Source organism: Takifugu flavidus, chromosome 1 (assembly GCF_003711565.1).
Source record: "Takifugu flavidus isolate HTHZ2018 chromosome 1, ASM371156v2, whole genome shotgun sequence".
In the NCBI taxonomy this organism is placed as follows: Eukaryota; Metazoa; Chordata; class Actinopteri; order Tetraodontiformes; family Tetraodontidae; genus Takifugu; species Takifugu flavidus.
In genome coordinates this window covers 9,369,202-9,382,211 of record NC_079520.1, presented here as the reverse complement: position 1 = coordinate 9,382,211, position 13,010 = coordinate 9,369,202, and the positions used below count along the sequence as shown (strand labels likewise).

At 43.5% G+C, this 13,010-nt stretch overlaps 1 protein-coding gene and 1 long non-coding RNA gene across 7 annotated transcripts in view; one reads left to right on the top strand and one right to left on the bottom strand.

The window, feature by feature from the left end:
- myo3b (myosin IIIB) overlaps positions 1-13,010 on the bottom strand; it is a 48,274-nt gene that overhangs the window by 11,136 nt on the left and 24,128 nt on the right. For 4 of the 5 annotated variants that reach the window (XR_008952315.1, XM_057044909.1, XM_057044919.1 and 1 more), the window contains 10 exons: positions 10,550-10,629; positions 9,932-9,952; positions 9,007-9,084; positions 8,143-8,348; positions 5,934-6,045; positions 5,684-5,846; positions 5,189-5,269; positions 3,702-3,798; positions 2,407-2,461; positions 1,378-1,492 (listed from right to left, as the gene is read on the bottom strand). Coding sequence is in view for 4 of the 5 variants with exons in the window: in XM_057044909.1 (XP_056900889.1) it covers positions 1,378-1,492; positions 2,407-2,461; positions 3,702-3,798; positions 5,189-5,269; positions 5,684-5,846; positions 5,934-6,045; positions 8,143-8,348; positions 9,007-9,084; positions 9,932-9,952; positions 10,550-10,629 (1,008 nt within the window). In the remaining variant the exon portion in view is untranslated. The remainder of the gene's footprint in view (positions 1-1,377; positions 1,493-2,406; positions 2,462-3,701; positions 3,799-5,188; positions 5,270-5,683; positions 5,847-5,933; positions 6,046-8,142; positions 8,349-9,006; positions 9,085-9,931; positions 9,953-10,549; positions 10,630-13,010) is intronic. The other variant, XM_057044926.1, reaches the window with a different exon arrangement.
- On the top strand, positions 5,897-7,874 carry LOC130532346 (uncharacterized). Of its 2 annotated transcripts, XR_008952317.1 has the most exons (3): positions 5,897-6,035; positions 6,247-6,302; positions 6,932-7,874. It is a non-coding gene; the product is annotated as an uncharacterized LOC130532346 (long non-coding RNA). The 2 variants fall into 2 exon arrangements; XR_008952316.1 differs by having other exon boundaries at positions 6,247-7,874.

The following is a 13,010-nucleotide window of genomic DNA, read 5'->3' as shown; positions in this document are numbered from 1 at the left end:
CTGTGTGCTCTCTGCACAAAGCAAGCAAAGGAAGAGTAAAGCCCATGGTGGAATTAGACGCTGTCTATTCTCTTAAGCTTAAACAAGAACAAAAAAAAAAAGTGCCCAGACATTCTAAATTACCAACAGTTGGAAAAAAAAAAAAAAAAAACCCAATGAAAACAGTGTTTGGCTCAACAATGAGACCGTCTTCCACTAGCAAAGACAGGCCAAAAAGTTTTCATTTACTTTAAACTAAGCTCCTATTAACAAGCCTATAAAATATCCCTCTTGGATAAAATATTATCAATAAATGTCTTAAACCTTTTTTTTGCTCCAAAAGCTTACAAGATCAGTTTTAATGCGTGTTTTTTTGTTTTGCTGGAGCTAAAATGTTTGTGTGGGTGGCGAACACATAATTGATCCAATTTTATGCGTGGAAAAAAATTCAAATAACATTAAATAAATGTAATATTTTCACCATAGTGTGTGTGCAGAATGTAACAAATAGATAAACTTGCTTTCAGCTTGGATGATGGAGGAGAAATGACACGTTAAAGCTGAATGCTAAATGTTCATCCAGTCACTGGCTGCAGTGTTTCTGTAATCACGCCAACATTATAAATTCATCAAACTCTGCCTCCCGTCAGCGGTGGTGACGACTGGGAGCGGGGGTCACCTGTATGCAGCATTACCGAATTAGCTGCTATCTAACCCAGACCTGCTGTGGCGTGCTGACACTAATCCCAGGCCTGCTAGAGAGCTCTGTCTGTGTTGCATTATCATGTTTAATCCCCGTAATCTCTCAGCCGCGCTGCTAAATGCTATTTCACCTCCGTCTCTTACCTCATACCCCTCTAATAACATTAATGAAGGACCGGGCACCCATTACCCAGGCTACCCCAGTGGTGACGGCCATAATCTGCGGCCCCCTTGCACAACCGCTCACTCAGCCTTCCAGGCAGCAGGAATTAATGCAATTCATCGCCTGGGGCAGAAAGCAAACCAAACATATGTTCAACAAATCAGGGTTTGTGTATTTTCTTGTTACCATAACTGTGCAGGTCTATTAGAGTCACTGATGAGATCCTTAGTGAAGAGCCGGGGATGCAGGAAAAGGAAAGCTTTGAAGTGCATGTGCCACCTCAAAAGCCCCCCCACCCACTTTCCATGAGACATTTATGATGAGCTGACCTTGGTTATTAAAATACCGCAGAAATGTTCACGCATAATGCTTCTCTCTTTTTGCTGTCAACGGAGAATGGCAGCGGGGGATTGGCTGGGATGAAAGGTTGAAAGGGGCCCAGTATTAAAAATGGCACTTTATCCATTAAAGCGGGATTTTTGCTGTCTCTTTGTGTAATTACCTGCACCCGCCAGCTCTGTGCTCTGGCTTACCTTGTTTACACTGTGTGTCTCGCAGCCTGGCTGTCTCCCTGCAAGGCTTCGTTAGACCGTCTTCTGCTCTGCCTTTGTCTCTTCTGACATCCCTCACTTGTCTATCGAGGCCAACCTTGAAAGAAGAGGCGTGCAAAAGGAAACACACCCAGAAGAGCAATGCCAATGAAGTCACAATTTAAGTCAACCCTGCATTTTTTTCTGCTCCTTTTCAATTTATTCATGTAGATGCTGTATTCATTTATTTACAATTTATGATTTGGCACTCATATAACTCAAACCCATTAATGTGCTTTGCAATGTTAATCAAATGCTAATGCAATTGCATATCCCCCTTTACTAGCTCTACCTCCTAGCAAACAGCACCACACTGACTTAATTGTGAGTGCAAAAAAAGAAGAAAAACAGCTCACACAGACTTCCTCCCATATTTAATTTTATCTTTGAATAAAAGAGCTATAGGAAAGTATTAATCTGCTTAACATTTCTAAGTACATCCTCCAAAGGATTTTGCTTTTTTAATCTTACATATGCTCAGCAGAGTTACTGGCAAAAACTGTACATTTTCCTCATTTCATCCTTTCAACATCAAATGGTGAGCAGCAAAAATTGGATCAGACTTCAAAGACTGTGATGTGCTCCAAGTCACGGAGTGGCTCTTCTATTTCACATATTGAATCCGAGCAGGATATCAAAGTGCTACCAAAGAACCTCAGGTCTTTACTAAAAAAGGGGTCTAACATCTGTAGAAAGAAGAGCGCAAAGACAAATCACCTCAGGGAAAGAGCGAGCATTTATTCTCAGCCGTGAATTTCCAGCCTTTTGATTCCCTCTTTCCCGTTACCACCCTGTCTTCTCCGCCGAGATGGAGGTTGGAGCAAGAGAACTCTTTTGTCTCAAGGACTCAAAAAAAAAATCCCAGAGAATAATCTGGGTTAAAGCTGCTTTGTAGAGAAGCAGCATTTTTTTTTTTACATGTGCAGCTAAAGTCGGGCACAAGAAAATGCTCGTTGATATTCTTTTACTTACGTTTCCTCTCTGGAAGTGACTCCCGTGTGCTTCGGTGCTGTTTGGGTTTTTAGCCCTGTTTAAAAAAAAAAAAAAAAAGTGAACATAAAGGCCACTAAAGCCAACGTTTGGTTGCTGCGTTTCGCTGCAGAGCACCAGGACGAGCAGCACTTCTCGACTTGTTTAACGGCTCTGCTTTATGATTATGCAATTTGCAACGAGCAACACTCAAATATGTCTCTATGTTCTGCTGTATTATTCAAAAAGAAAGCCTAAAAAAACCCACAACGTGCACAGGCACAATGCTGCACCGCCGTTCCAGTCACGCTGAAAAGCAAATCAGATTTTGTTTTTTTTGGTGATGCAACTGGAGGATGTGCTGTTTGGATGCAAAGGTGGGATTCATGGATTCATGCGTGACAGACGGGAGGGATATCAAAGGGGAAAAGAACAGTAAGTAGGTGCGAACATGGATCATACAGGCGGAAAATTGGGCCAAATCATGTCAAAATACATCTATATGGATGGATTCCAACACTGATTAAACAGAATTGTTAAGTGGAGGTTTGAAGTTTTTCTCACCAAGGAATATGATTGTAAACACGGAGGGGAAAATCCCAAAAGAGGGCTAGCTTCGTTTGAGTATACAACATAGTTTCAGATGTGTAAATCCAGTATTCTGGAGTTTGAGTGTGAGGAGAATTGACCAAAACTTACTCAAGAGTTAAATTCACAGTTCAATTCTGTTCATGCGCAGCAGTTTTCTTTTTCTTTTTGCACTCGCCTTCTTTAAGTGTCTGAATATCAAAGTGCTTTTCTGAGATCTCAGACCTAGCAGTAGGGAATTAGTAACGACTGATACGTGTGAGATCCAGTGAAAAGTGAAGCTAAACGCAGAGCTAAAAGCCTCTATCGACGCCACATATGCTGCCGGGCTGTTGGTGGCGGCTCTCCTGCTTAGCACATACTTGCTTAATGACTGGCCTGCCCATGTGCTGAATAAACAGGCCTTCCAGTTGTACATCTGGAGACCAGTGCAGCACTCGCCTCCATTTGTGGTCAGATCAGTGTCCTATCTTTGTGGAAAGATATTTATTACATTTATAAAAATTGAAAGGAGGTGTGTTTGGGGAGAAACAGCAGTAAATTACATAAGGGCTCAGTAGGAGACTGACAGGAGCATTAGACTTTTGGCTGCATACGTTTGAGGCTTTAATTTTATTTTACATGCAGAAGTAATCAGTCAAAAAAAAAAAGAACTCCAGGAAAAATAGATTCTTCCTATGTTAGCAGGCCCTGAAGGACATGAGGCTTACCCCACTCGCTGCTCTTTGGTGGTCTTTCCTGCTGCCTCAGGGTGACATCTGTGCCTCTGGGGTCCGTGGTCCCGACGCACCCGATGGCCCCTGTAGGCTGCAGGGAATATAAATATCAAGGCTGTTCTCATAGACGTACAGCAGGATTCCTCCTTCTATTACCAGTTCAAACCAAACAATTGACTCAAGCCCATATTGGACACTGTAGCATTTGCAATTAACACCATTTGCGGCATTATTGAAAACTCTGTAGCCACTGGAAGGAGGAGGAAGGAGTGTAGCAGCAGAGGACATACGTCATGTCTGATTAGTGAGACATTCTGAGCTCCGACGGACGTGAAAGGAGCCTGTCGACCTGCTCCATCGCCGGCTTTGTGTTTTCCTTGTAAAATTATATGCGTCGAAAAAGAAAGCTCAAGTACATTGTTGAGCCGCAGTTCTGTTTTGCATGGTCTAATCTGATCGATGGTGAGTACGTCCCCAAGGCCCCGCTGAGATCTGAGAAGCCACCAGGCTCATGCATTTGAAAGGCATCTGTTTATTTTCAGAATGCAAATGCAGCCCACCTCAAAGGCTATAAGCTGCAGAGAACACACAATGTGAATGTGCTGGAGTGCTCTGCCGGGGGGCTGAGGCCCCACTTGTGTCAGGTTCAAGCCCCCGTACCCGCCACCCCCCTCTTCAACCTGAACCCTGATGGCCACACACAAACACGTCTCTCTAAAGAGGCTGGCGACAGAGAGGCTTCCCTCGCGCCCAAACCATGTTTACCCATTCTGCTGCTTTATTTAAAGAGTTTTAATGGGAGACATTTACACAAGGTGTGCAGGCGACTGAGATGCTCTGTGTGTCAGATGAGGGCAACCCTGAGGAGAGTGAGGGGTAACAATGCCAAATCTCCTCCCCCTCCTCTTCTCTCTTCTGCCCCTTTTGGCACCCTCCCTTGTCCTCCACTGAGAGGCTCCAAGGAATGGGGGGGGGGGACCCGGGAAGGTTAATGTGCCCACTTTGATCTTCGTCAAGGCACACTGAGTAAGAATTAATTTACATTTCAGATGAAAAGGTTGACAGTATAAAAAGGCATCTTGTTTCTGGTATGTGAGAGCTGTGTAATGGGCCAGGAATTTGAGAGAGGAAGTCGTGAGGAAACAGAAGGGATAAGCCCCTCTCTTGCCTTTACTGGGAAAGAGATGAAAGGAAAAAAAGGATCTCGGTATGCACTGTTCTTCTGAAACATGGGGACCAAATGCTGCCCAAACTTTCAAAAGCCTTTCTGTATGCATTATTAATTAATTAGCAGTGTTTCATGGGCCGCTCATCAAGATCAAAAAGGTGTTTCACAAAGATATAAGGTTTTTCAGACCAGTATCCCCCTTTTTCCCTTTTGAAAACGTCCGGAGGTAGAAAAAAAAAAAGCCACCGAATACTGGACTGCATGGGAAAGTCCGGACGGGAACTTGAGGGAAAATATGCAAACATTTCTTTACCTGACTGAATGCGGGTGGCTGCCTCTTCCCGCTCCTTTTTCATCCGCTTGAAGTTCTGTCGAGCAACATGGCCCCTCCAGGCTGGGGAAACAGAGACACAGCGAGTGTGTGTGTGCGTGTGTGTGTGTGTGGGTGTGTGTGATTGCTGATTTGCCTCTTTGAAACAAAACAGGCTCATATATAGTCCACAAGATCCCACTTCAAAACCTGGCTAAAGCAGGTGGCAGCGGGATGGATCCCTTTGAACTCTCCGTGCTCCTGTTGCTGCTCCCAAGCGTTGCTCTTAACCCTCGTGGGTCAAACTGTGGTTATCGAACTCTCTACTCTTATGAACATAATACGCTGCAGGTCGCCCAGGGCACCTTCATGACTAATCTACACCTGTTTCACAAGTGGGTGATCAAAGGACACGTCGATATTTTGATGCTGATTTGCATTTCTTTTTTTCTTTAAATCCGGAGATGCGTGTTTGCTGCCGGACTGACGGCTGCGTACCTGACTGGATGAGGACGGCTCCTCGGCTTCTCTTCTCCCTGTCTCTACGGTAGCGTCGGGCACCCAGCCAGCCTTTGGTGTACGCCTGCATCACAACCACGCGGGCGATCACCTCCCTGAGCAGCAGGTTCAGCTGCTCCACGTGGTAGTACCTGAGGAAAACCTGCCCGCATGTTCAGCCTGGATTAGACCATCCTGATATCTCCTCGTCAGATTACACGGGAATAGAGATTTCTTCCTCATGGTTTACCTTTGTCGTTCCCAGCACCCAGTCTTTCATTTTAGCCCGCTCCAGTATGGCAACAACATTCTCCTTGCTGGTCTCTGGCATTTGGTGGGCTCGAAATGCAAGGTAATAATATCTTTGAGAGAGGACAAAAGAGAAAACCAGGAAAAATGTCACATGGCCTTTTAAAGCTGATGGTGCAATGTGGTCAAAAATGTGGATTGTTTAGATTTATTATAATGACCAAAAACAGTCAGTCTGTTGAAGATAGAACGCCACGTCCAGGTTTCTTTGAACATGTGCATGGTCATACTTGACATGGCATTATGGGTTATAGGAGGAGCTGAGCCGACACACAGAGGGAGAAGACAGAGCAAGACGGGACTCTGCGAGGTGAGGTCGTCCAGTCCCACGTTGCTTTTGATATTTACTTTCAAACCAGAAATCTATGTGTTCTTAGTAGTCACACTCCCACTTTTAGTCCCAACTCAGCCTTATACCAAACTTCCTGAAATATTATGGGATGAGGAAATATTCCTGTGCAAATTTTCTCAAAAACATGTTTTGCAATTAATATAAAAGGATCAGATTTCAAGATAAAGTCAGACACGGGCTAATGTACACTCTTAAACGTTTAAATATACAGTTGGACAGAGGAAATCTTCTGGATTAGGCTGCAAAAACAAATCATCTTAATTAACTTTGAGCTCAGCAGGGTACAAATAGGAAAAAGAAAATCGACATAAGATCCCAAATATTCCCACTGTCCCATGGAATTCTACATTTACATTACAAAACCCAATCAGGATTTCTGAGAAAAGAAAAGAAAAGAAGAAAAGAAAAGAAAAGAAAAGAAAAGAAAAGAAAAGAAAAGAAAAGAAAAGAAAAGAAAAGAAAAGAAAAGAAAAGAAAAGAAAAGAAAAGAAAAGAAAAGGAAAGAAAAGAAAAGAAAAGAAAAGAAAAGAAAGTGGTGCTCCTGTTGTTGGAAGGCCTGACCACAGTCCTGACTGTGTCCTCCACAGAGGCCCTTTGTTGGAGCTCTTTTGAACAAATAGATGTCTCTTGTTCCAGTGGACGCAGAAACAGTCCATCAGCGCGGGGACCCTGTCATATTCTTTGGCCCCTCTGCGTGTCTGAAAACGCCACCATGGGACCGAGCAGCTCTGACTGTTTGCTCAGGGACATCAAGGCGAAACGGCCAGTTCATCCCCGACGTTCTTGTGGTCCAAAAGAACAACAAGAAGAAAAACTCCTTTGAAGTGCCAACCCTGCCTCTGTGTAAAGCCTTTCATTCTAATTCCTGTTGATACCTGTTATTTCTTTGATGATAAATACAAAGAAACATCAGACAGGTCTTTGATACGAGGACACAAATTTAAATCAGTTTTCACTCAACAGAGCATTCAGACTGCGTGACTTCTGCCGAGCTCAGGTAGGATAATATGGACTTAGAAGTAAGGTCAACATGAACAGTGCGATGTCCTCTCACACTCACCTGTGCACAGGTGTCACGAAACAATCAGAAAAAAATCAGCTCTTCGATTCATTCATGAAAAGTTTTAGGGCACCGAATTTATGAATTATTTCAAGTTCCCTTAAGCAGCGAATGGAACCAAACATCTAAAAGATTTCTTTAAGCCACCATCTCAAGATAATTCAATTTGATATCATCCACATTAGTGTTGCTGGAATAGTTTTCAAAGCCAAAGTGATCAAACATGAGTTTCTCTGCATTTTCCCACACTTGTCTGTGTATTTGTCCTTCCACAGAGCTCCACATATGCAATCATTTGAACAGGGCCCCGTCCCACATTTGCACCAGCAACAGCTACGCTCTCATGTAAATACCCCCTAATAATGAATCCTTGGATTAATTGTGTTCTAATGTAACTCCACAGAGACTACAGCCTTTCGTGGCAGCAATTCTGAATAAACAGTAAAAGGAAGATCCATTAATGCACCATATGTCGTAATCACAGTTCCTCTCTGTTTGAATTATTTGAATGTTTTCAGACTGAAGTGTCTGTATAAGAGCTGTAAGATTTAGTCTCCTACGATCACTAATGACTCCTAATTAGTCTGCCTATTGCTCAGCCCAACATGTACGCTGCTCTAATTAAAGAATGGGTGTTTCTGTGTGATGCTGAGCACGGCTCGCGCGTTCTGCTCCACCTCCGGGTCGTGTCAGGGCTCAGAACACGTTCAGTGTTGCCTCTCTAGATGCGGTCGGTACCTGTTGACAAACTCTTGAAAGGGGATGCGGTGGGAGTAGCCCTGGCGGCGGATGTTCACCGTCTCCAGGATCCCCGTGTAGCGCAGCTGCACCATCACCCTCTCCTGGCAGAAACACAGCGCCTGTCTGCCGTCGTTGGGTTTGATGCAGCGCACAAAGTGCGGGTGACCCACCACCATCTTAGACAGCAGGTCCATCAGGGAGTACTGCAGACATGGATAAAGAACGTGCAGAGACCAAACAAGATTTAACGTGTGATTTCACTCTTTCAATTTGGGGGAGCGAGTTCAGTTGTAATTACTCCAACTCCAGCTTCAAACATTCATGTTTTTTTTTTCAGATTTAGATGTGTTTAATAGCAGAATACCAGATGAATATCAATAGACAGTGTTAATCAGCCCCAAAAGGAGATGTCAGTCCTCTCACATATCAGATGAAAACAAATGAAATAGAAAAAATAATAATAACCGAGTTCCCCAGTGGTGGTAATATGATTCTTTTATGCTGGTAAAATGTTTCTACCATCTGCTTGTGGTTCTGTGACTGGAAACCTGGGATTGATTTTATCCACTTGGTTTATTTTAACCATTAACAGTGACGTGGCTATAAGCCTCAAATTTTTAAGTGCACAACGCTACAGAGCACTTAATGTGAACTGTAACTTAAATAACTTAATTAATAATTTAATCACTAGAACTGTTGAATGTGAATAATTCGGACATTAAGATTTTTTCTCAGTAGAAAATTGGACAGTGTTGCAGTTGCTAGCATCTCTTTTAGCAGCATGAAAGCAAAATAAAATAATAATAATAATAATAATAATAATAATAATAATAACAACAATAATAATAATAATAAACGTACACGGAAATAGGAGGCCACAGTCTGTCTCCTCATGTTGGTAGTTTCTCCAGGGTGCCGCATCATCTCCATGGTGTCCACCTGGACACAAAGATTCCTGTGAACATGCTTGCAGACCTACAGACCTCTGAGACAGAAGCATTGCAGCAAAGGCAGCAGATTGAAACGAGATGCAATTTATTTGCAGCCTGACGAGGTCTGCAGGCGACTGCAGTGATAAAGGTATTATGGCAGCAGGCTTCCTTCCTCTCAATGAGCCGGTTGGGAATACACAGCTGTCCTAACTTTTCCCATCTTCGTAACCTATCCCTATAAACACTTAAAACTAACAGTCCAGAGAATAATTCTGAACTGCTGTGGGGCATGGGACAACCGCGCCACACTCTGAGTAATGAGACTAGCCGTCATCAGGCAGACAGTCATCCCGACAACGGATTAACGAGGACACAATATAAGCTTTCTAATGGCCTCGGCGGTTCATGGCTTCATCAAAATTAATGATGCATTGGATATTTTATGGTAAGCCAACATGGCAAAGTGAATATTTTAACACTTTATTTCATCCAAGTACAAAAAAGTACACCGAATGCTGCCTGAGCTACATGAAGGGATGAATCTGAATTACAAATTATTCATCAGGAAGCACGCTACTTCTTTAGACGGCCACTCGGGCAACTTTCACCTAATTGTCACTTTTTGTCAACTTTTCTGATGGAGAACACGACGACATGCATATTACATCAATCACCGCTAAAGTCGGCCTCGTCTTGTTCAGAAATCACCGAGGAGAAGTTCTACGTAGTAAAATCAGAGACGGTGCTTGTGTGTTTCTCTACATGACGACGTGTCACAGCATGTTTACACTAATGATGGATTATGGGCAAAAGGATAGATCTAGGATATACTGTAATTTCAGTGAAGATCTTACCTTCAACAGGTATTTAGGAGACTGAAAGCAGCCAATGTCGGCAAGTGACATGGAAATAAAGGAAGAGAGAATTGGATGGAGAAGTAAAGAGGCCTGAATACTGGAAAGGAATGATTCGGTTGAAAGAGTCCCTTTAAACAGAGTAAAACATTTGAGAAAGACAGTGGAGCAGGAAACATTTTCTCCTTTATTGCACAAAGAAGCAGAGCATGAAAGAGTCGGTGGGGATGATTAACAGTCAAAATAGATGCCAAGAGTATCCTGCAGTAAATCTTCTTTTCAGCGTTGCTACACACAGGAGTGAACCTCCTCTGGCCTCTCACAGTCAGTTTTACAGCATTCTAGCACCCATTAACAACACAAACAACAGTCGTTGTGATCATTAGTCCGTCTGAAAAAGCACTTTTATGTCACAGACGTGCCAGATGGCGATGCTGCATCACCACAAGCGAAACAGTAACACAACAGGCCGGTCAATTAATGATGCTACACTTCACAGCTCAAGTTTTTACTGGGCCCGTGAGCAACAACCGATAATAATTATAATAATAATAAGGGGGGGGAAGCCCATGATGCTCTCAGATGTCAGAGTGCAGGCTACAGATGCTCTAATCTCACCTTGGTGCGCCCTGATGAGAGCTGTGGTGGCAGAGATCTGGAGGCAGCGGTGACACGTGCTCGGGGTGTCGCCAGGTTACCTGATCAATAAAAAAATAAAAGAAAATCAGCTTTAAGACAAGGAAAGTATAAATTTTCCTGAATCGGTGCTCCTGTGAAACTTGGAGACAATGCACAGCTCCAACAAACGGGAGAAAATGTGGCTACAACCCAGATTGGCACATGTAAATCTGTTTAGCAGAAGACCAGTGAGAGACGTGACCAAAGCGCTCATGACGACTCTGGGACGCGTTAACTGTCAGCTGGTGTTCAGGCTCCTAAAACAGTTCAATCTTTATGCTCCAATAAAAAAAGACCCCAGAACAGCTCTTTGTTGCCATCAGAGTAGCTTTTATGTTTGGCAGAAGCCAAACTTCAAACATCTTGATATGAATCGTGGTGGCAGCGTCCACTGTGTGGATGTTTCTCTGCAGCAGGTCCTGAAAGGATTGTAGAGACGCGGAAGGTCAAGGAAATGCAGAGAAATCACGAAGCACAGTCTGATTCAGTCTGCAGGAGAACTTTGGAGAAGAACTTGTTGACACTGATCTGAAGCCTGCAGAAGGAAACTAAATAGGAATGGTTTCAAGACAAATAAGGTGAATGTTCTAGAATCACAGACTCAAAACATCTGTCTAATAGAGAATCTGTGCTTGGACCTCATGAGCTGTGCACATCTGATCTCTGTTTAACCTCACAGTTAAAATTACATTACCCAGACGTTTCTGATCACGGTTCCATTTTTAAAAGCAGCGAGCAGTGACAACATCCAAGGAGGTACAGACTTTTTAAAATACGTATATTCAGAGCTTAGAAAGTCTGAAAGGACTGACTGATCAGAAACGTATCACACGCGGCGAGCTCTTCGTGGTGGTTTACACAGAAAAACACAGTGGCTGCATTATTCCATTAACAGTATTGTTCAACAAAGACAGTTCACAAAGAGCCAAATCTGAGCAGAAGCCCATCGACTTAGACGTGCAGCTGCGTGCACGGCAGTCCAACGGCCCCACACACAACGCAAAAGATATGAATATAGCATATCCAAGACAGTCTGAACATTTCAAAGTTTCTGCACAAGATGTCCAAATGTTTTCTCTGGCTATATCTTCAGAGGCTAAACTGTGATTAATAGCAGTGAAAGAAGCCTTTGAAGCAGGATTGGTGACATCAAAGTCCTAATCCATGGGTGGCAGGATTTTTATAATGAGTGGGAAGTATCTTAACACATTTCAAAGGGTTTACTCCATGAATAAACAATAGCTGCACAGATGTGCCACACACACCTTTAGAAAAATACGTCTGCAGACACAGGAGGCAGTATTACCCAAGCAGCCGTGTACAGCGCCGAGGAAAACCTTTGTAAGTTTTTGAAGATAAAGCCGAAGTGACAAGCCAACAATTGTTCCAGGTTTCTCAGCAGCCGGAGTCGAGAAATGCAAATGTGCAGGCGTCGTCAGGCTATATGATTTGGAGAGTGGTGTCAGTCGCGGCTCGACGACGCGCCAAAAAAGCTCTTAAAGAATGGATCAGCGCCGGGTTTCCTCAGAGGACCCTGGACGAACAAGTGTGTGTCAGACGTATCAGTGGCGCAGAGATCAAAATTAGGTTATGAGGGATTCATTAAGACCCTTCGATCTCCAGACATCTGCTCCAAAGGTTTTAAACCGTGACACAAATACACACATATGCACGTGTGCGCAAACACACACGCACATGGCTGTAGTCAAAACAACCCAAAACATATGACTTCAAACAGACTCAGATCCTTTTCTAAGCCACCGCTACCCTCTTTTAGCTTCTGACATTAATCTGCTGTATTTTACTTAGCTTTAATATATAATGTAACACATTTTGAGTTTTGAACATACTGTAAACAAAATTAAAGGCAGAGCGTCCTGTCACATTTACATATATACTGTAATTTTGCTACAAATGTGCTCGGAATAATTTATGCAGGCTCTGAATCGTCACCTGAAATGAAACATAGAAAATATGATAACGAGCAGATGACGCATGTTTGTAATATTGCTTTTTGTTGGGGAACACCGAGACAGAATCTGTAACCTCAAACAGCCCTTTGGCACAATGTACACACAGACCCCCACACACACCAAAAAAAGTGGGATCTCTGAGAACAGGAGCGTTTAAACTGTGTCGGGTGTATTAACAACACACAGGCAGGGAGGGCCCCGCTCCAATTAGCCCAGAGTAAAGCTGGATGGATTAATTGGAGTGGGTCTTGTGCAAATGAAGTGCGCTCTCTCCTCTCCCCATTAGTGCTGCTGGGCCGGATCATCTCAGCACATTTGTCATGATGAATTAGCGGCTGCGGGTGGAACGGGCTCGTGGAGTGTCACTGTGCTTTCACGCCTCTCACTTCCATGACACCATCAAGGCGAGATGAAGGGGTTGCGCTGCC